The following is a 23,210-nucleotide window of genomic DNA, read 5'->3' on the forward strand; positions in this document are numbered from 1 at the left end:
TTAATACCAACGACTCGCCTCGTCTCATTAAATTGTCAATTCAACCAATCGAGAGGCTTTGTGCTCCCGTTTAGGAACCGGCGAGGTTGTCTCCATGGCAATGAGACAATATGTTTTGGCGTGCCAGCTGGGACAGAGGACACAGACTTCCCCACACACTCGTGATAATACAACGCAATATATAACCCTATCTTCTATATTCTTTTCATTCCTTTCAATGGGGAAATGGCTTAAGACAGTACTTCGTATACTTTATATTCCATATCGTTTTTTGTGACATTTTTTTGAGTGGCGCGCCATTAGATATTCCCAATATAAAGGATAAAGTATGTGCCTTGGCTGAATAGAGGTTGTGGAACAATGCATTAGATAGTAATCCTATTGAGTGGGGTAAAAAGGGATTGTGGTCGAGAGCCTCGTCGCTCAAACGCACACACGTACACAAATAAGACCGCAACTTATTTTGATCATCTTAAAAGGATATGCTGCATTATAATAATGGGATTATTTCAAACCCCCAACAGATGGATGATTTTACTGCCTTCGTAAGGGCTCAACTCCCTTTGGTTCAAACCCTCGGTGGTGCAGGGCTGCCATACAGTACGACCACCCCCCCCCCCCCGCCCACCCACCCCCGCCCCCGCAGCACAAAATTCGCAGGCGTGCATGATGCATCTGTTAAATTTTCCATTCTCTCCCCAAGCCGAGCAGAATGAAACGCGGGGCGGCCTCATTTCACGCGCGCTGCCGGGCTGGTTATACGCGGGGCGGACGGTGTGAAATCAGAACGGCGCTGGCATGCGGCGGCTGCGCCATCCATGCGGGTCGATACTGATCAAACGCGCTTGATCGTGTGCACCGGGAGTCCATTCCCTTCACCCATCTGTGCGGATTTCACACCAACACTGGAAAGAAATTGTATTTATTGAAAAAAATAATACACCATGTCATTTCCTGATACATTTCCCACTTGATTCATAGAAAATAGTATTCTACGTACTGTATGTCATGCAATTATTTATGTACAGATTTTTGTTCAGAATGAAGCTAATAATCTTGTAAATGGCTCCATTATCGACCGATAATTGAAGTTTAGCCGCGGCCTGACCCGTTTCGCAGCGCTCAGCTAAGAGATCAAGCGCCGATACCACGCCGCGTGTCAATACACCTGCTGTGACCTTTCGGCCGGGGTGCGGAGGGAGGTCGATCCATAACATTGACAGCCTCCCTCTCATTAGATCCACTCTATTAAACACCTTATGCATCTGCCTGGGGGCTGGGGGGCAACGTTGGAGCCAGGCTGGTGGGCCGCAGAATTCTTTAGAGCTACAGTATGAGCACCAGGGAACGGATAAAATATAGCAAATCACACTTTTTAGAGGAATGTTTTCAAAATCAAGCCCCTTGAAGCCACTTATCAATGGTGACATTTCTCAAAAAAGACACAGAAGCCATTTTAAGATCACTTTGGCCATTTGGGGGGCGAGCAGTCCCCGAGATTCTGTCCGATGACTTCCAAACATTACGTGAACTGCGTGTGGAGGCTGCATGGCTCGCCATAAAACATAAGACTGTAATAACTCAGGTCCACTATGTCAGAGAAAACGCGCTGTGTGGGATGAAGGTTTGATATTGGCCGAGGACGGAAGGAAGGAACCTCGCAATTTTGGTGTGAATACAGATTAAAGTGTGTTTCTTTGACATTATGCTTTGTCTGGGATTACTGTAAGCGTGAAGTAAGTATGTACATCAAAATGAGTATTGTTAAGCCTTTGTGGTAGGTTTGGAAAATGTCATGTACATTTCTGGAAAGTTGCCCGTCACATTTCCATGGGAGGTTAAAGATGGGGAATTTGGGAAATATTACAATCTTTAGCTGTTTACATTTAGTCCGAAAACACGACTCAATTACGAATAAGTCATGCTAACGCTATGGCTAATGTTAGCTAATTCAAGGTGCTCTTGCTAGTTGGAAAATTTCAAGTGAATTTCAGAAAAGTTTCACGCGAAATTCCCATGAGAGGTTATGATTGGGAATTTTGGGAAATATTACAATATTTAACATTTCGTCGTTAAATAAAACTTCATTAAAAAAAAGTCATGCTAACGCTATGGCTAATGTCAGCTTGTTTATGGCGTTAATGCCAGCTGGAAAATTTCAAATAAATTTTTGGAAAAATGATGGTAAATTTCCATGGGAGTATAAGATGGGGAATTTGGGGAAATATTACAATATTTAGCTGTTAATATTTAGTCCCAAAATACCACTCAATAAGTCATGCTAATGCTGTGGTTAGCTAATGTCAGCTAGTTTATGGTGTGAATGCCAGTTGGAAAATTTCAAGTACATTTTTGGAAAGAAACTTGACGGGCAGGGGGGGAGGACGGCTTTAGTAAAGTGAGTCTACGTTCAAATTTTGCTAGCAGTTTTAATGCTCAATTCTGCAAATTCCACAATTGTTCCCGTTTATTCTCATAAATTCCCATGGAAAGTGTCCAACTTTTCCAGAAATTTCTTAAGCCTACTTAGTGGATGTTGGGGCTCTACTATACTAAGTGCCATTGTCATTTGATGAAGGTGTCAGCAGAAATATTGCTTGTTTAAGAATAAAATAAAATTTGTGCTTTATGTACGTGACAGAATCAACACAAGTCACTAAAAAATGTTGACTAAGTGTTTGGTTCTGTGTGCGAATACGAGTTCTCATTCAGAGGAGGTGGAGTTGAGCCGGATGTGACCCTTTGGAACGGTGGCGCCCCCTGAGGGCTCGGAGGCTCCCAGCCTCTTCAGAGTCCGTTCGTCCGTCACCGACATGGAGCGAGAGAACGCGGGAGAAGACGAGGTTGGATTTCCTGAAAGCCAGAAAGAGTCAAATCAAGATTTGCTAGTTAGGGCCCAAAAGAAAAAGGTTTCTGGAATCGGCCAGTAAACGAAAACTAACAAAATAACTCAAGCTAAACTTGAAAAAACATTTTCATGAACAAAATAAGATAACAACGAAAATACTTTCTCATTGTGCTCACTGAAGACTTTGAAAGTGACTCACATAAAAGAACATATGAGAAATGACGTTTCCAATGAAGTCAAGTTTAATCAAGGTGAGTGCTGGACACTTAAGATCGCCATTAGTTGAATCCCCTTTTTGCTATTCAAGTAATTTCATTTGGTGGCAAGTGGGAAGGCTCCACAGGAGGGCCTTACCAGGCTAACATGAAGTGAGATGCAGACTACACCCTGGACTGGTCGCCGGTCAATTCAAGGACACAGAGAGACAACCCTTCACTGAGTGCGAATTAACCCCACGCCGTCAAGTCGAGCAAAAAAAAAAAAAAACGGCTCCACACTATTTTGCTCAAGCCAACTTTTTACGACCCACCGGAGCAAAATGACATCCATTTAATTTTATTACGGTGGATGAATGAAATTAAAACCACTAATGCGGTTGCTAGCGTGTGTGCTTGAGAGCCACACGCTAGCAACGGCAGGCGCGTGGCGGAGGCGCGTGGCGGAGCCGCAGCCGCTTGAGCAATGACTGCAGATTTGTTGCTCCTTGAAGTCTCATCATCACACATACACAAGGGAGGAGGGGACGGCGAGCCAGGGATCGAGAGAGAGAGAGAGGCCACACTGGGATTTCTCTCTCTGATGCTGCTTACATCGAGACAGGAGTCAGGTTTCCATCCCGTTTTTTAAGCGAATGTATTTGGAAAGCGCAAAAAGGACATGCGACTTACGCCCGTTTCCATCTGTTCTTCTTTTGCGAATGTTGAGAGGGGACTCCGCCGCTCTAGGTGGCGCTATACACCGTAGAGATGAGATGAACCAGTAATTTAAGAGAAGAAGAAGTAGACCAGGAAGCAATGACGTCGTATGAGTTTGTCTTTGCAATTCTTGTTAAACCAAAGCGTTTCTTTGCTGTTTGCCATCTAAAATTGCATTAATGTTTTTACAAATCGGACAAATTTCAAGCTATTATTCACTTCGGCATTTTCTTATTATCATGTCGGAATTTATCTTGCAGCAGTGTTTTTTTGTCTTTATTTAAAGCGCAATCTAAGTTAATAAAAGTTGTGTGCAGATTTTGTCCATTGTGCCAAGTTATCAAAACAGCTATTCCTTACAGTTGACAGTAACTTTTTACAGTTCATATCAGTCTGTTCTTCTTACTTTCAGTCAAGTAAAGGAGTTGAATCCGTTCTGCTTCTACCAGAGTATTTTTTTAGAGTGCGAGTACAGACGGTACTTTTCCCACATCGGCATCAGGATGAGGTTGACAACACGAACCAGCAGGGGGCAGGACACACACACACACACACACGCACACACACACAGCCAGGTCTGACATTTGCAGCGAAATGCTGCAAATGTCTGCTTATTTGGTGACGGCACAAGTTCACCAGGTGGCTGCATTACACTGTTTATCAGAGCCACGCAGCGGCATTATCACTTCATGAGAGCCAGCCTGCAAAACAATAACCTCCAAACCTCTGCCCCACCACCCCCCCACCTCACTCTCTGTTCCTCGGGTTGTGAAAATGCCTCCTGACTGCTCTTGCCTCACGATTTTTTTTTCTGCACAGCAGCCATCTGGGAAAGTGCTGCAGCCGGCCTCTATTCAGCATCACAGTTCTTAATTCGCACTACAATGCAGTTGTACTGACAGCACAGCAGAAGAAATTCCGGCTTGATGTAAATTCCTCGTCATTTCAATGTAATGTATCTAAGCCAGTGTTATGATTCGGGCCGTGTACATACTATACTATCACATTTTTCAAATCCACTTAAAGACGCTGTAAAGTGAATTCAGATTTGTTCTTGAAGACATTATGCATGATTGAAGATAATCGCTTTTAGAGCGCCTCGTTGTTGCAGCCCCAATTTTCCTGTGTTGTAGTTTGTAGGTTGTAGTGGTGGCGTTTGATTGGCAGTGTCATATTTAGTGGACACGCGCCTCCAGTATTTAAAAGTGGAGACGACTTGATTTCTCCTGATTTTAGCCTCATTTTACTTTTACTTTACAATTTAACTCATTCCCTACCATTGATGGCTATAGACGTCAAAAATGTATTTTAACTTTTTGTATTTGTTTAAAAAAAAAGTTCCCCACTTTTGTTAACAAGAGTATGAAAACATAGAATTTTTTTTATTGTACATTTAGAACAGATATGAAATTAGTGATTAATTGTGAGTTAACTAGTGAAATCATGCGATTAACTACGATTGCAAATTTTAATTGTCTGACGCCCTGAATTTTTATTAATCTTTTTTTCTTTTTTAAATCGCATCAGGCAATTACCATTTTTAATTAACTCTATATTAATCACAAATTTTATATCTGTTCTAAATGTTCAACACTTTTCCCCCTAGGTTTTCATACTCTTATTAACAAAAGTGGGAAAAAAAAGTAAACTAATAGAAATAGTACAAATTAATTTTTGACGTCGATAGCCGTCAACGGCAGTGAATGAGTTAATTATGATTAAAATTGGGCCTGTTTGTAACTACATTTGAGACTTTAATAATGCTCCAACTACATGTATGCCACCCTCCGCCTTCCTGTATCTCACCTGCGTTTTGTTTAACTTTGATGTTGGTCTCATGTTGCATCATCTGCTCGTACTGTCTCACCTCCTCCAAGCTCAGCCCTAGGAGTGGAAAATACACACACATTGATTATTGTGTCCATCTTCCCGAAGAGAAAGCAAACCACAACCTCGCATGTTTATTTTGTTTCCCTATCCACACCGTTATTTGCTGAAAAACTCACCTATTCGCTGATTTTGTGCTCTTAAGTAGTTCTTTGACACCATCTTGTGGCATCATGGTGATCAAAGAACTACATTAGAGTGAGGGGAGGAGCCTCTGTTAGAGTCTTGGCGAAAATAAAAAAATAGTGCTTTGGCGCCATTTTGTGTCATCTAAAGGCCATTATAAACCTATAGGCAATCAGGGTTTGACTTGCTTAAGACAGGTTATGACTCGTTTTAAATTTAGTGGCGACTTGACTAGACTTGCTTATTTATTTATTTTTTTTAGCTGTTGGACTTAATCGAAACTTGAAGTTCTTTATGACTTGCAAATACTGCTTGTGATTTATGGCCACCTTTGTCTGGTTCTAACTGTGTGTCCATGCTCTTGCCAGTGGAAAAACATCAATCCTGAAAAGGCCAATGCAGTGGAAAAGTGTCATTATAAAACTCTTCCCGTCTTTGAATGAATCCTGGCATTGTCGTCATGAAATAATGAAAATAAAAATCCATTCATGGAAAAATCTGCTCATTCAGTACATTCATCTCATCAGCTGACCTAATTTGGGGGAAATACTTTTTGTTTCTTTTGTGCCTCCCGCTTACCCTGTCAGTCGAGAATAGCTTCGCTTGGGACTCATCAGACCACATGTTCCACAGTCCTATCTTTGCGCTCCACGCACAAATCGAATTCTTTACCCCCCATTAGCCTAAAAAAAGTTTTTTTTTTCTTAAGGCTACACAGCTGTTCATTGCCAATCCCATGAGTTGTCGTCACATTGTGTGTGTGGAAATGTTCTTAATTTCCTATATTAAAAGATTTTTTCAACATTTGATTACAGCAAACCTTGAAATAATGACCACATTGCTTTCTCGCCGTGGCTCTAAACTATTCATCGGGGTTTTGCATAATGTGTTGGAGTGTGCAGTTTTTGACCCAATTCCAGAAGAATATAATGGTGCCAGAACGCTGCCATTAAGATTTGACATTGAAAATACAATTTGGGATTTTAGAGAAGCGTGAATTTACACAAAATAAGAACCGGCACTGGAAAAGATCCAATCTAGGAGTCAGACTTCCACAATGTCAGGATTCAGATTTCACTTTCATTTCATTGTCGTCATTTTGTGTTCCGTTTCCTTTTCAGTTCATGTAAATTAGCCACAATGCCTGCTCTAGGAGTGAAGTGTCTTCATCAGAGGCGGCAATTTTGCAATAATGTGAATTGGCACATCATGGGCAAGGGAACAAGATGCTTACAAAAACTGCCAAGCCTAAACTGTCAAATGCTGAGGACCTCACGCCGGTCCAAATTATACAAAAGAAGTGTATTGTGACTTTTGGGACATCCTGTATGTTGAAATTTGAGGTACAACATTCAATCATAAAGTTACCTGTAGACCACTAAGAGATTTTATTGGGGATTCCACATTTAGAAAATGTCGTGGAATGTTTCTTTTTCAGATAATTTGACACCTTTTAAAACAATCTGCTACCTACGTGCTGTTGCACTCTTGAGCAAGACACAGTAAATTCTGTAGAGTAAATTTGACTCTATTTAGAGTAAAGTTGAGTCTATTTAGAGTGGGACCAAATAGACTCAGTATTAGAGTCATATTTACACTTGGAAGAGAGTAAAAATAAAGAATTGAAAAAAAATAAAAGTCACTCAAGGGTTGAGGAACGAGCTAATTATTACTTCAATTACTTTGAACATCTTTTCCACGTGAGACAACTTTCAAGATGGTTGTTTAGGAAACGAGACACTCCTCGTTGAATTGGTTCGAGTTAAATAAATTTAGGGCTTGAAGTAATTATCCCGTGCGTTAAATTATAATTTTTTTTAAGGTGGGGACTTCTAGTAAATGAAGTATACAGTGAATGGATGATGACAGAGTTGCATAAGGAAGACATACAAGAAAAATAGGACATCAACTGATATCTCGAAGTGAGGCGTGGTGTGTTCTTTGACCCACCGTGCCATTCGTCCACCCAAGCCACTGCTTGCCTGTGACCAATCAGGAGAATATCCCGGATGTTCTGACGAAAGCACAGATAACAAGATAATAAAACTGCATTCAATGTCATTGTGTCAGACCAATAAATATGTTTATTCACCAAAACTGCAAAACCTTTGTTTGTGGGTTATTGTTCGTCAATACAGTTTCCTTAATGTGTTTTTAAAGGTATTAATTATGCAAGAAAAATGATTGAGTTATCAAATTAATTATGGACGAAATATTACATCATATATGTTTTTATATTATAAAATATATGTCATATATATATATTTATATAATTATATATAATATTAATACTAAAGTGTCTCTAAATTGGTATGCAGTAAAAAAATTATTTATACAGTAAGTATTATTACCAAAATGGGGACCAATAAAAGGCTTCACTCCTGTCCTGACGCATCTGCCGTTAAGTCAATAAACACCCCTGGCCACTAATTGCATAAAAGTGGTAGTTTGGCTTTGCATACACTAATTAATTCAGTAATGATTGACTTGCTTGCATAAGCAACATATTGCATATGCAGTTAAAGAAGTTAGAGATAATTAAGAGAGATAATTCATCAAATCCCACCGGCTGTACATTTGGGCGCCGATCAGGCCTCATCAGCTGATGGCTGGCGGCACGCACGCACGCACGCAAAACAGGCTCAAGGGCTCGGTCTCACCCTGTGTATGAAATCCTCGGTCTTGGTCTGGAGGCCGTAGACCTCGAAGCTGCAGTGAACCCGCTTGTAGGAGCACATGATGGGCTGGTGCTCTTTCCTCCAGCCCTCCTCCAGAGGCCCTCGCTTGGTCTTACTCGACTGCCAGCGAGACAAGTCCTGCGCAGAGCAAACACGGGTCCTATAAGCAAAGGCGCTGAGCCAGCGGAATAGCCGGCCCTCCGAGGCGTGTTGAGGAGGGATGCGTTGCGAGCAGATTGTGTGCGCGCTACGCAGCTCATAAAGTGTCACTGGATGCATCAGCGACTTAAGGGTGATTAAAATTGTGATTTTAATATTCTCACCGCGCCGTTTAATGCGTGACTCTTGTTTGTTTTTGCTTATGCTAGTGCACGTGACGGTTAAAGCGAATGAAGCACGCACGCCTCGGCCCCGGGCCCCTTTTGCACACGCAAGCTCCACTCTGAAAATAACTTTGGCAGAGTTTGTGCTTTTTGGTGCTTTTAACTCTCATCCCCACTCTGCCTGCCCACCTGGCTGCGATCGCGCTTGTACCCCAGCTGAGTGGGAGTGGGGAAAAAAACATAAGTTTAACAGGAAGCAAGTCATGTAACTGACACTGGTTCCTCAAATCAGACCTCCTGCGGTCAGATTTGATGGTCAGTTGTGCTTGAAAGTTTACATATCCTTGTGGGTAGGGCAGTGCAATTAAATGGCAATTCTATTACAATTTCAATTATTACACTCCACTAATTACAAAATCAGCATAATCATAAAAAAAAGATTTCAGTTGTTTAACTCTTTGACTGCCAGACGTTTTCAGAAAAGGGATGCCGTGGGTGCCAGCCGATTTAAGCATTTTGACTGATCTTTTGACTGATCTTTCAAGGTCCACAGAAAATGTTGTGTTTGGACTATGGAAACACACATACTACCAAATGAAAGATTGGACTCTCATCTTTCATCAGAAAAAAAAGTTTGTTTCTACCTTATTCCGTTTTTGAGTAATCAACAATAGAAAATGGTTAGTTTAACCTCTGTTTTGAAACAAACGTCTTTTAACGTCTTTGGCACTCCTCCATAGGATTTTACTAAACGTTATTTAACATTTTTGGCAGTCAAAGAGTTAAAAATAAATACAATTTTAAAATGTTAAAATGACTAATTTAATACATTTTGTTTCATCAAAAAGGAACTTGTATAATTATAGTGTTTTAAAGAATTCTATTTGTCTTAATATATTTTATTTGTTTTTTACGTTTAAACATTTTCTTGTTTTGTACCAAAAATCGTCCTTCAAGTTTTTGCCAACATAAATAAATAAATATTATTACAAATATATATTATTATAAATTCAGTTTGTTCGAAAAGGAACTTACTGTACATAATTATAGTGTTTCTATTTTTTTGTTTTGAAATTGGTCTTAATATTTTTAAATGCTTAAACATTTTGTTTTTCTACCAAAAAAGAAGTAATCGTTTGAATAATTGTGATTTCAATTATTGTCAAAAATAATCATGATTATTATCTTTTAACATTATCGAGCAGCCCTAAACATATGAGCACAGTGCATGGTGAGAAAAAGGCTTAATGCCCACAAAATCCAAAATACTGTGGCAATTATTTCAACATTTTCAGAGGTCAAAGTTAATACGAGTAGAGATGCGTATGCAAATTTTGGTGATGATTTGTAGCATATTTGTGTCATTAAGCAACATTTAGCTTTTGTACATTTGCACTTGTGCTCATAAGTTAACATTTTTTTTGAACATTTTAAAATTCTACTAGTTAACCTGTAGTGCTTTATTATTGTGCTACTTTCACACAAATATTGAGTAACATGTAGTTGTTCGACAAGTTTGTCAAAATTGTTCTATCAGTTGGCAGACGTGTCCGTACAGTAGCGGAAAAAAAACATTGCTGGCAAGACTGTTGTTCTACTAGTGCACCCAAGTCATGCTACAAGTGAGCTAAATTGTCTTATAAGACAATTCAGCAGATTCGGGTTGATGAGTGGAGCCCAGAATTCAAAGCAAATATGGTGAATGAGCATTTAGCTGTTATGCTGCACATTTACCTCTACTAGTAACTGATTTGTTTTTGTAGCTCATCAATTTCAGGCTTTTTGTCATACTTGACTCCCTTCGTTTAGACATGCTACATAAATGGCATCAAAGATTTAACAACAGTTGTAATACAACTGGACGCACCTCAGACTCTTTGTAGTGCTTTTCTGGTATGGGATCACTCAGGATATCCAGGAAACTCACATTCTCTGCAGGCGTCGGCGTGCCGAATATCTTTATCCAAAACAAAGAGAAGAATGTGAGAAAAACCACACGCAGACTTCAACATGTCTGTTGGTGTGGTTAAAGGACAAGGAAAAGTCTCCTCATAGAAGTGTGCCTCGGACAAAAAGTAATCTAGAGTAAGAAGAAGACAGTTTGCGGATAGAAAAGCTGTACATTAAGGACCCAATCTTCAGCAAAAATGTCGACATTTTGACTTGTTATAAAGATGGCAGCTTGGTCGATGTGCCCTCGAGATAATGTGGCGCAAAAATTACATTTTGACATTGCTGCCTTGATGTACATGTACGGTGTGTACCCACAAAAAAAAAAAAGACTGTAAATTGAATTTCCCCTAGGGGAACATAAAAATAGCAAAAAAACTAAAAATGACATATTTTATTTACTGCCAATAGGTTGGAAGTGTCATAAGAATCCTCTTCATGTGCACAAATTATTCATATCTTGGCATTCAAGTTTTCTTTTATTAATTATTTTAATTATTATTCTATTATATATTATGTGTCTTGTAAATTTTAAGAGATGAGTGTTGTACTCAACCCTGCAAAATTCGAAAGCGTTCAGTAAGTTAACTCAAATTGAAGTAGGTAGTAGCTGAATGTATGATTTATGTGTGGTAAATTTGATATTGCTTCTTGTAATACAGATTAATTTATTACTCGTCTTTGCCCCCCCCCCCCCAAAAAAAAAAAAATTTTCCAAGAGGAAGACCTTGAAAAATAATTGAATATTAAATCGCAATCGCAACATTGACGGGAAAAAAATGGAATACTACAGTTATTCTCGGTCACCTCGACCATACTCACATTGTCATTACAGCCATTGTTGTTCTCGAATCGTGTCTCAATCCGGATGCTGAACTTGGGGATAAATGACACCTGACAGGTGACAAGAAGTCAAGGTTATAGTTGATGAAAACGCAACAACTACAAAAAAAAAAAAAAAAAAAAAAAACAGGACATAAAAAATGCTTTAAAAAAATACAACCATCTCTAAATGTCCTTTGTCAATGAATATCTTCCATGAGCTTCCATTTTAAATGTATTTGTTTTATGTATTGCTGTACGCACAGGCGTGTCTAGCCCATTTTTGGGGGGTACTGAAGCACCCCTGAAGTAGATCCAAGCACCCCCCCAAACTTGAGAGATTTTATTTCCTCTATGTCCTTTTTTAACATGCTAGAAAATTTTTAAATCCACACAGCACTTGGTAGAAACATAATATTTTATCATCGAAAACACAGGAGGCGAAAAAAACTAAAACTAATGCTCAAACTAAATACGAAAGCATTATCGAAAAAAACTGCTCTAAAAACGATTTAAAACTGAATTTAAAACACAAAACAAAAATCTAAACAAAATCCCAACTAACGACAATGACAAATCTAAACCAATTACAACACTGCAAGAAGTAAAAATTCAGGAATTTTTTTTAACAATTTACAACATATGATGCGAGACTTACCGAGTATTCTGTTGTGCCGCAGATGTTCAACATGCAAAAAAAAAAAGAAAGAAAGAAAAGAAGCAAAACTGCATTAGCTACTCCCACATGTATCGCGTGCATTTGCTCTCATGCATACATGTTAACACACAAATATGTGCAAATATGATAAATATTTGATGGTACTCACACAAACAACTGTTGAAAGTAAACATGAGCTGCATAATGAATGGGCGTGAAAGCGCTGTTTAATGCTGAAGGAAACAAACAAACAAGCACCTGTGATGGTGTAGGGGTAGAAATTCCAGGCCTTCTCCGTCACATAGAAGAACCGCGGGGCAAACGCCTTCGCCCAGGCTGGCAGTTTACTGAAACCGCAGCAGAAGGAACGAGGACAGGGAGTGGAGCAACACACGCAGAGAAAAAGAAATTGGCAAGGAATGAGTTTCAGCGCCAGTTTACCAGTGGCCAACTAACTCTCTTCACTGCAGTTTTGATTGTGTGACTCACGGTGGAAAATCATCGCTAACGCTTGTTCCACATCACGCGGTAGCTAGCAGTCGAATCATTTTTGGGTGTGATAATGTAGGAGTGTAATTGAGTCTTGTGTCTATTTTCGTGGAAGCCGATACTTGGAAACTACTTATGGTTATTTTCAGGTCATGCTCCACATTACGCTAACTAGTAGTTTGTATGTAAGTCAATCGATCATTTATTTCTTCATACCAAAAAAAAAAAAAAACTGTTTCACACGAATTAAAACTAACCCCTGTAAGTGGGTCATTCCACTGAATCGGTGCCATTGACTTAAATTGTTACTCTTGTTGATTTAACACTAGATCTGATAATACACAACTGAACTACAGTAAATAAAACGTGCACTGTATATGACAACTTTTTTTTGTATCACTTTTTTTTTTACTGAAACTTCTCATTTGAGTAACGCAATTAGGACGGGAATGAGTTTTTAGCATAGAATTAGCTCATACATGAACTATAGCTACATAGCATTCATGCTAGTTGCTAAGCTAGCACTAAGCACATTACTCTTAATTCAACAAAACGTACATACTGTATGAAGTTAAAAAATGTAAATTTAAGTAACGGGACTGAGTTGACATCAACTATACAGGAAAATAAATGAGTGTACTTCTGGTTTTCCCAAATCCTTCTGAGGACCTGACTAATGCAACTTCTTGTGGACTGGTGAAAAATTACACATTTTTTAGAGCAGATAACAGGATTACCGGTAAATCAAAACCATGTGATCTGATCTGGCTAAAGTGTGACTACATTATTTTTGTAAGAAAATATAGCTATAATAGCTTTAGTTTTGATATGGAGCAACATAAATAAATGAAAGATTCTTAAAGGATTAAAATTATTATATTTCATGGTCAAGTGTAGTTTCAGGAAGTGGGGACATGCAACAAATGCTGTTTTCCACAGTGTTCGAAATAATTTCATGTTATATTAATTATGCAAGCAGATCAATACTCAGGACACTTTGCTTAATGTATTTTTAAGTTAATTTATTCACTTTTTTTTTTTTTTTTTTACCATTTATTTCCAGAAGATGCAAAAGGCTCCCAATTCAACATCTGGCATGAGGGCAATAAGCAGGTTTCTACACAGGACTGAAGACACTTCAAATGGTTAATGGACTGCTTTTTTATATAGCGCTTCATCTACACCATCTGGTCCCCAAAGTGCATTACAATGCCTCACATTCACCCGTTCACACGCACTTCAGAGGACATTTAAGCAGGTCCCCACTTTAGCAAAACTTAACTTCTGGCTTGTCTTTACTGACGTGGATGTGAAGTTCTTGAGCAAAACCACGATGGGTTTCAAGATCCTAACTTTAGGTACTCATTAGATATTATGTACAAGTATGTGTTGTGTGCAGCATCTCGACTTCTTTGCTTTTGGAGTGAAGTCCCGAAGTACTGACAACATTTTGGCAGGTTCGTACTTCTGGACTGGGTGGTAAGATTTCCCCATGGGACGTAAACACAAATCCATATGTGTGTAACTTCTGGCGTATCGCAACTAATGAGGACCGAAAGTCCCACAAGCACAGGAAGATTAGGAAAATCCTCTGCAGTGTGAAAATTTCTCAACTTCTTTAAGAGTTCATTTTAGGATTAGTTGGCGGCTTTAAAGGGGGGTGATTAGAATAAGAGTTGAGGTTGTGTGAGGTTAATGAGTTAGGTGAGATTAGGGGTGGGAAATTAATTTAGCAATTTTAAGAAAATTCTGGAGTATCACCATTATATTAATGGTGGCATTGTCACTGACAATTGCTGCACATATTTAGCTTCAAAAAGTGCGCCGTTCATAACAAGTTGGGAGAGAAAAATAATCATAATAATGTGATAATTACGGTTTGGCTATCTAATTACAGACACAGGGCCAAGATTTACTTGCACGGAAGAGTTCTTCAGCTGTCATCTATCACTATCACGCAGTATAGGCCTCAGCAAATATTATTGTCATTACCTGCTGAGGTAGATTCGTTTCTCCGTCACCTGTCCCGGGCCGTGCTGGGGGTGAGTATCGGCATCGTTCCTCACCACCTCCACCCCTTCGCCGCCGCCACTCTGCTCGCAGCTGTGCTTGCTGATCATGTACAGCTGCCCGATCCTGTACTGGAGCCAAAGCAAAATGCAGAATTTGAGGCAAGATTTTAAACATTGAAGAGACAAAAAGAACCCGGCACAGTCCCGGCTTTTGAGACGCAAGTCCCGGCGGAGTTTGCCAGCCCCGTTGTTGTGTCACACTTTCAAACAGGTCCCGCCCCAGCGTCCATTTTATTAGATTTTTTAAAAGGTTTTTTTTTTCAATCTAGTGGAATTTCAAAATGACATTATGATAAATATGATGATCTGGGTGAGATGACAAATTTCTGATTCCAAAGTCTAGTCCAAGCCCTAGTTAAGAAATGTGTCCCAATATTTTTGTCCAGGTATCGTATGATCGTCGTGATGAAAGTGTTGTTTACTATTTGATTCCCAAAGTGTTTGTAGTCATGCATAAAAATATCTCGCTAAATTTAAACTGAGTTATCTTTCATTCCGTTTGTTTGCTCAACTTTGAGCGAGTACACAAGAGTTTTTGGGGTTGGGGGTTCTGGCTGGCTGCATTGTTCAATAGCTGCATGTTTGTCCAGTGACAGCAAATAAAAGTATGTCTGATGTTATCAAGGGAAAAAAAAAACTCCACATAATCCCGCATCCCAATCCCGTCCTCTGCTGGTGTGTACACACATTGTTCAGTAGGCAAGGTGTTTGGGGGGGGGGGGGGGGTTGTCCTTAAATAATAACAAATAAAATTAAATAAAAAAATTAAAAAAGGGAAATTATGATTTTTTTTTAAGGTCGATCCCAGTTCTGATATTAAAATGAAAAAAAATACGCTTATTTATATATTATATTTATATATAGTCAATGTACTGCTGTACAAAAAAAAAGTGTGTTTTTATGAGTACACCCAAATGGAAACACAAATAGGATGAATCCATGCTGTCTAAGGACTAAGGTGTTGTTTAGCTGTTAATAACGATAAATACTGTATGTGGAAGAGGTCATGGTGTGTGATTTCGGGATGAGGGCCTGTTATCCGTTCAACCTTTCATGAAGTTCAGGTTTGACATTCTCATATTTTCCCCCTCCGATATTGCTATCCATTCATCTTTCCTTGGCTAAACATTATTTTTCTACTTTGATTTAAAAAGAGCCTTGTCAGTAAAGGACAAAAAAAAAATCTTTGTAAACAAAATGTGATTAATTTCTGTCATACCAAGGCAGATGACTAAAGCATCATTTTAATAATGATTTAAAAAAAAAAAGGTGAAAAAGAAGATATGGGGCATCATCCTTCACTGGTGACATTTTTTTACACTCCTCCTCCTCCTCCTCCTCCTCCTCCTCCTCGCTCTAATCACTGTAGTGTCAACGTTCAACATTTACTTACAGGTTATTAAAAAGATGTACTTTCTTCAGAGCAAAGGCAGAATGGGCCTTGTCAGATGAGTGGATAGATTTCACACAAAATATTTGGATGTTTTGTTATCTTTCAGACAATCGCAGCGTGACGGCGGAGTCTGCAAACGCTATAAAAAAGCTTAGTGACTAACATATTTGTCAAAAAGCACTTGCCGCAGTTTGGGAGGATAAAGGTGACGGTGGCTTTACAAACAGGCAACCTGTCCTTCCTGTGCATGCGGAAATATTATGCGGCACTGTGACAGACAAAGAAGGAATTTAAGGACTAAAGTTTAGCACCACAATTCAAATAAAATGTTGTCGTTAAAAAGACACATTTTATTTATTCAAATTATTATTTAAATTATTAAATACTTTATTTTTCTAATGGTGGGTCAAACACAATGAAACTATACCAAGATTGAGATTTAATACATAATAAATGTTTATCTCATTCACTGCCAGCTATTTTCCCTGAAGCAACCCCCTTCGCTCCTAGTTTTACTGGATTTTGACTGGTTTTGCAAGGCCCGCAGAATATTGTGTTCTATTGCTATAAAAACATGGAACCTACCAAAAGAAAGATTAGAGTCTCTCCTTTCAACAGGAAAAAAAAGTACATTTCGATTTGTTTCCGCTTTGCAGCAATTAGCATTAGAATATAGCTAAGTTTCTTCATTATTCACAAATCTGTTGGAAACAGTGGGGAAAATAACTTTTTTTTGCAACATGGCCCTGGTTGATCTCTTATACTCTGCTGCCACCTGCTGGCCGTTTTGTTGTTGTTGTAATAACTACCGCTGCTTTCAGCCACTTCTTCATGTCAGAAGCTGCATCAAAGCCTTCTGTATGCTCTTGCATAAAACAAACAAAGACAAACGTATAAATACGTATTTGGGAGTGAAGGACAAAGTCTTAAAAAACATATTTCCACATTTTTGGGTTTGAATGAGTTAATGACAGACTTAGATTAACATAATTAAAAAAAAAAAATCTCTCATAGTACAAACTGTATTAACGTTCAATGTTCCGTTTTAAGGGATTTGTATGTATGAGAGTTAACGCCGCTTATTTAAGACTCCTCACAGCATATTTATTATTATAAAATGTGTATTCTTATACGGATGCAGTTGATATTAAAAGTCTACACACCCCATTTTAAATGGCAAGTGTTTGTGACATAGTGTCAAAACAACAACACCAAAGAGCCCGCCCGGTATGAATCATATCAGAACTCTCGACCTACAACCTGCACTGTACTTTTGAAATCTTTTCAAGACGTCAAGTACAAATAAACAACTGTGATTATGTTGTTGCATAAGTGTGCACGCCCTCTTATAACTGTCTGAAGGTTTTAGGCTAACACCAGTATCGTGAACTGTTTATTGACTCCTACCTAAACGATCGTACGCCTTAATTCCATTTGACGACAAACAGTCTCTGTGTTGCTTTTGTGCGTATGTGTTTACTGTGTGCACAGTACCATTGTCTGTTTATGGTCTGCTCCCATAAACAAGGGAATGTTTGCTAAACCTTAAATGTATACGACAGCAACTCAACTGATGCCCAAGGGCTATTTACTGTCGTGGGCCGTTCTGGGAGGGTCCTATTTACCAGAACATAGCGTTTTTTTGTTGTTTTGTTTTTATCAGTTAGTAATACAAACACACAGTCACTTTATGACAACGCCTAAGAATGTGACCTGCATAAACTCCAGAGTACAACAGAGTTCAAAGATAGGAGTGAGGATACGTGGTACAGATAATGAGATAGTACAGTATTGAGAAATATAATTTGGACAAATACCTCAGGCCACACGTGTTTTGGAATTATGGGCAAAAAGGTTGTCAGGTGTTTTTCAGAGAGAGAAAAAAAGAAGGTCATATTGTTGAGAAAATAAGTTAAGAAAAAAGTCCAAAATTGGAGGAAAAACTTGTTTTTTTGGAGGTATATCTGTATAAATGAGAAAAAGAAGTAACCTAGGACACCAAACAATTGCATAAAAAAAAGTCTTGTACTTGCATTGTGATCCATAAATTAAGATAGATTTAGTTAAATTAGGAGATTATCATGACTATTAGTATTATATGTAGTATTAATTGTTCATAATAATATTTAATTATATAGATCTTTCTTTTTGTATGCTATATGTATGCTCTGTGTGTAATGATTTTTCTTTTGCACTTACATTGTCATTGATGGAATTGTTGACACAAGCTTTAGTGTACACATTTTACACACGTCGCTCATGCATAAAAACCCCCTGGGGCTTGTGTGTTTTTACAAGGCGCCATCATGTAAATCAGTTAGCAAATTAGTTGCGTATTTCCTGGCTGAGAGGTCGCGAGCAGCCGGCATTGTCTGTCACAGCCAAGCTTCAAGTGTTATTCAAGTTGAGAGCTCATACCTGCACGTCAACAGCGCACCTTTTAAATTCGGCGGAAAGGATTTAAAGACGGGCGCTAAGTGCCCTGATGTGACAGCGTTTTAAATGAGCTGCAGTCATTCTTAGATTACTTTCTGGCCGAGGAGGATTTGCTGCAGGATGAAGCTTCTGTGAGCTACACTGATACAGTAAATCCCACCTTGGACTGCTGTCATTGTTAACAGGTAAAACAAGAAGGTGGGGGCTGGGGGCGGGGACGTACAGGAGTACACCGGGACATTCTAGGAAGCAAACTGGTTCATCCCTGCGGCGTCCCACCCATCCCCGGGATTCACTTTCTGCATAAACTTGCAGGGCCGAACCTTGCCGTTTGCGTCAGGGGTATCCGCAAACTGTAAACCGGTCCGACTAGTTTGCAACCGTGCAAAGTATGACAGTACACATAAGAAGAGGAGGAGGAAGCAGATGGGGGCGATAGTGTGTGATGTAAAAGCAATGTTGTGATGCATGCGGGACAGGTGTTTGGCGTCAGAGCGAAAGAGAAAATGAGAACTTATGTAGTACACAGTATTACTAAAAACGCAATTGAAAGTAAATATGACTTAGCTCCTAACTTGATGCTTTTTTGTTGTTGTGTTTTTAAGGAATGAAAAAAAGGCACTGGATTGTATAAACATGATCAAATAGACAGTAAAGAAATAAAATGCTTTCGTGAAATGCTGTAATTGGGCTGGGTTATATATATAAAAAACAACAACAGAAACCCCACTATTATTTTTGATTAATATTGAAAATACCAAAACTCAACCTTAAATGTAACTTGAAAAAACAAAACATAAAATAAATAAATAATAATAATAATAATAATAAATTCTAAAATAACAGCAACAAAAAAACAAAAAACAAACAAGAAGTAAGAATTAAAGAGCAGCTGTTCCTGCTGTGTGTGCATTGGCCTCTTAGGGGCAGTGTGGTGCCATGCATACATGAATGACACAAGAAGATAAAAAGAGTAGAAGAAAGCTGTGATTGAGTTTTATTAATCTAAGTCATTTTTCACAAATTAGGATGAATATATTCCTTTGAGTATTGTCGTATTAGCTCTCTGTATACGTTACGGCAGCGTTTGTTGTGAATTTTCATTATTTGGCAGGATATCACGCCCAGAAATCGATAATTTCCCGTTAGCCTGTCAGTGGCCTTGAGATCTGAGGACTTGAGGTTAATTAGTGTAGCCCAGAGTAAACATGGTGAAGCTGCGTTTACCTGCTACGCTGCATGCAAATGGAATACTTTGCCAACAGAAGTGAAGTCGGTGTGAATGCAGTTAAATCGAGCTTCTTAACATCCACTAGTTACACACAAAGTGACACTTATTGTAGGTGTGCTACTTTAGCGTTATTTTAGTCAATTACTGGGGGGGAAAAAAGTTTTTAAAAAAATAAAATAAAAACTTGGTGCGATCATGCTTCAACCCTTGACAAAGTTTCCGGGAGATTAGTTGAGTAGTTTTTGCCTAATCCTGCCAACATTTCCCAAAACATGCCCTCCTTGGCAGAGGTAATAAAACGTCCCGTGTGAGGAAGTGTGGGCAAGACAATCACACTCACCTCTTCCACAGTCAGTGGCATGCATATGCGATACTCTTTCACCAACATGCTGCTGTTTTCTTTTTTGGTGCCGTGTTTGTTTAGTTGGCATGCAGACGCGCTGGGACACTGCAGCGACCACTCCGGACACGCTCCACTTCTGTTTTGCTTTTCTTCCGCTGATGTCACACTTCCATGCACTTCTTTCAGCGAATGTCTCCTTTTCCCGCGTTTGGTTGAACCTCCAAGTGTAGTTTTTTTCAGCCCTTTCCTCCTCTTCCTTCTCGCTGGTGTGTTGCGTTGCCACACTGACAGAGAGCCAATTGGGACAAACAAGCAACTCTACCTGTTCCACTCCTTCGCTCGCTCACGCTAGCGGTTTTGTCCTGCCCGGACTTTCCATGTTGCAGTCTCCTCCCTCTGCAACCTTTCCTGCGTTTCTCTTGGCCTCGCATTCCTTTGCCTGCTCTTTGCTTATCTTTTTCTCTTGCCTTCCCTCCCCCGACTTGTGCACTCCCCGCCCACTCTACTTTACTAGCGACTCACCTGTTGTCCCCTCCCATTTTCACACTCTTCTCTCTTCCGTCCCCTTGTGTCTGCTTGAGAGTCGCAACGGGAAGCCGCATTTATTCAACGTGTCCAAATTCACCAGGCCGGGGGTCCTGATAGATATTGTAACATTTTTAATACTTCATTTCATATATTAACCATTGTTACACATTATTAACATTTGAATTCTTTATATTAACCTTGTCGAAATGTTTTGTGTCCTGTGCAGAGCAAGTGGTGTTGATTTCGGTATAATCTGACCTTAAACTGGGACATACTATTTAGTCTAAAAAAGTTCCTTCTCAGCGTTTTGTGCGAAAACACATTTGGTCCTTGAGAACAGAATCTGTTTTGAACACCCACACCTGACTCTGTTTTCGCCATCGCTCACGGAAAAGTACCAGAGAGTATGTTTTGTCTACAAATGAAAGAGAGGAGGTCTTTTAACTATAAGAAACCATTGTACATGCGGAAGAACTACATTTGACGCTCTGAATCCCAACTGTTTAAGTGATGAATTAGAGGCTGTTATCTGTCCAGAGATCTCTGACTGATTAAAAATCATTTTTGCAAAGGTGTATTTTTCTTACATTAAATCTATCTTCATTTTTGGAACACGCAAAGAGGACAAAATAATATTATTCCTCTTTCAGTCCTCGGAAAGCCGAATTGGTCGGCTGCATGACGTCACTCATGACGCGACGCACGGATTTACATATGCATGGATTGTCATTACTGCTTGTAGTAGCACGTTGAGCGACAATCCATTCATGTGTAAATCAGTCATTTACAAATGATCATTTTCACGTCCCACAGCGTGACTGACCCGCCAAGTTCCTATTTGACAAAATAATGAGCTGCATTCAATTTTTTTACTATACAGATTTTAGGTGCCAGTCCGAGCTCTAATTTTAACATAGACAAGTCACAGGATCAGCCAAACAGTGAAAAAAAAAAGTGATTTATAATCCGATAAATACAATAATCACTCGTAAGATTTTTGTCCACTATCCTGAGATGGGCTAAAAAGTATCGGAGCTCTGCACGCGCCTTTGCTATCATGAAAGCGCAGTGAAAACAAATTCCTGGTGAGCTTTGCACCTATTGTATCTTATCAGATCAGTGTTTGGAGAGGGTAAGCCACTTCAGCGCATGGAGGTGCGCTTTGCTCGTCTCAGTGGACTCGGCGCACATTCAGCCTCAGCACAATTTGCGGGACGATCGCTAACGGCATGGACGCGTATTCAACACTTGATCGAGGCATCGAATACTATCAGTTTTTTTAAATTTATTTTTTATTGTGCTTTCCGGGTTGTTTGGGATGATACAACAAAGGCTCTCAGATGAGTGATCTTATAATAACGATGAAGCACATCAGATGAGTACAATATTTTTTCCCCCCATTAAAACCTTGACGTATATGAAATGACACATGCATTGCACAGATAATCCATTAGAGGGCAGTATTACCCAGCTGATGGCATTTACAGCAACCTTGGAAGATTGCCCCAATTGAGAAAGGAGAGACTTATTAATAGTGGGAAATTTTCTTTCTGATTTTTGGAAATACTAATATGTTTCATACGTCTGTTTATTATAATGTTTTGGACAGTTATAAAGGTATTAAGTTAAAACATTGTGACCGGATGTATCAAATATGACACAAAATAAAAATTAATATGTGGAAGTTGAAAAAACAAAACAAAACAATGTTTGCTTGTTCAAAAAGGACCAACAAATACCCTATTTACAAATAATCAGAATTGTCTCATATATTTTATGGTTTAGGCTTTATAGGGTTCTATAGTGGGCTATATAAGTTCACACAACAGCCAAATGAAAATATATTTTTTCAAACACTTCTCTGGCACAAGTTAATTACGTTTTTGCTGTCACATATAGTACTGTCACTATCGAATATTTTAGAATCGATTCATTATCTGTTATTCATTTGATTAATCCACTAACCAGATTCATTTTAATTTTGCATTAAAGTTGATTATAAAAGCATTTTCCCCTTTCCCACTGTTTGTTAACCAGTGATTGGTGGTTATTTCATATTTGTATAGTGATAAAAAAGGGGGGGGGGGATTGTTGTTGAACTATATTAACGGTTTGGTCATTGTTTTCCAAAGTAAAAACAGATGTTTGCAAATGTCCTATTTGGATTAAACACAGAAGATAATCAGTCTTCTTTCATGAAGGAGTCCAGAAATCAGTCAACAGTTACTGTTGATATACTGAAATCAGAGGATTTGGACAATTTTAAATAAAAAAAAATGGCTCCAAACGATTACTTGATTATTAAAATAGTTGTCGATTAATTTGATAATTGATTACTTGTCAATTAATCGATTAATTTTGACAGCTATGTACCCGACCAACGTCAGATATCAGATACAACTTCCGGTATGACGCAGTAGAACTTCTACCCAATTGTAAAGAACAACACTTATAATAAACATGCAGACATTCAATTGCATCTCTACAGATTTTGTGGGTAAGTAACTAAGTA

The 23,210-nt window shown here is 38.9% G+C and overlaps 1 protein-coding gene across 3 annotated transcripts in view; it reads right to left on the bottom strand.

Annotated features, from left to right (window-relative positions):
• Nucleotides 1–906: 906 nt before the first annotated feature.
• The window catches only part of pitpnc1b (phosphatidylinositol transfer protein cytoplasmic 1b), a 45,193-nt gene continuing 22,889 nt past the window's right edge, over nt 907–23,210 (bottom strand). The window contains exons 1-10 of one of the 3 annotated variants that reach the window (XM_077574781.1): nt 20,168–20,618; nt 14,688–14,836; nt 12,465–12,553; nt 12,207–12,214; nt 11,549–11,620; nt 10,644–10,733; nt 8,436–8,591; nt 7,726–7,789; nt 5,569–5,646; nt 907–2,853 (exon numbers count right to left, since the gene is read on the bottom strand). In XM_077574781.1, coding sequence (XP_077430907.1) covers nt 2,705–2,853; nt 5,569–5,646; nt 7,726–7,789; nt 8,436–8,591; nt 10,644–10,733; nt 11,549–11,620; nt 12,207–12,214; nt 12,465–12,553; nt 14,688–14,836; nt 20,168–20,215 — 903 coding nt within the window. In that variant the 5' untranslated portion in view covers nt 20,216–20,618 and the 3' untranslated portion in view covers nt 907–2,704. Of the gene's footprint in view, nt 2,854–5,568; nt 5,647–7,725; nt 7,790–8,435; nt 8,592–10,643; nt 10,734–11,548; nt 11,621–12,206; nt 12,215–12,464; nt 12,554–14,687; nt 14,837–20,167; nt 20,619–23,210 lie in introns of those variants that run through there. The other 2 variants (XM_077574783.1, XM_077574782.1) reach the window with 2 other exon arrangements.

This window comes from Vanacampus margaritifer, chromosome 9 (assembly GCF_051991255.1).
Source record: "Vanacampus margaritifer isolate UIUO_Vmar chromosome 9, RoL_Vmar_1.0, whole genome shotgun sequence".
NCBI classification, from domain to species: domain Eukaryota; kingdom Metazoa; phylum Chordata; class Actinopteri; order Syngnathiformes; family Syngnathidae; genus Vanacampus; species Vanacampus margaritifer.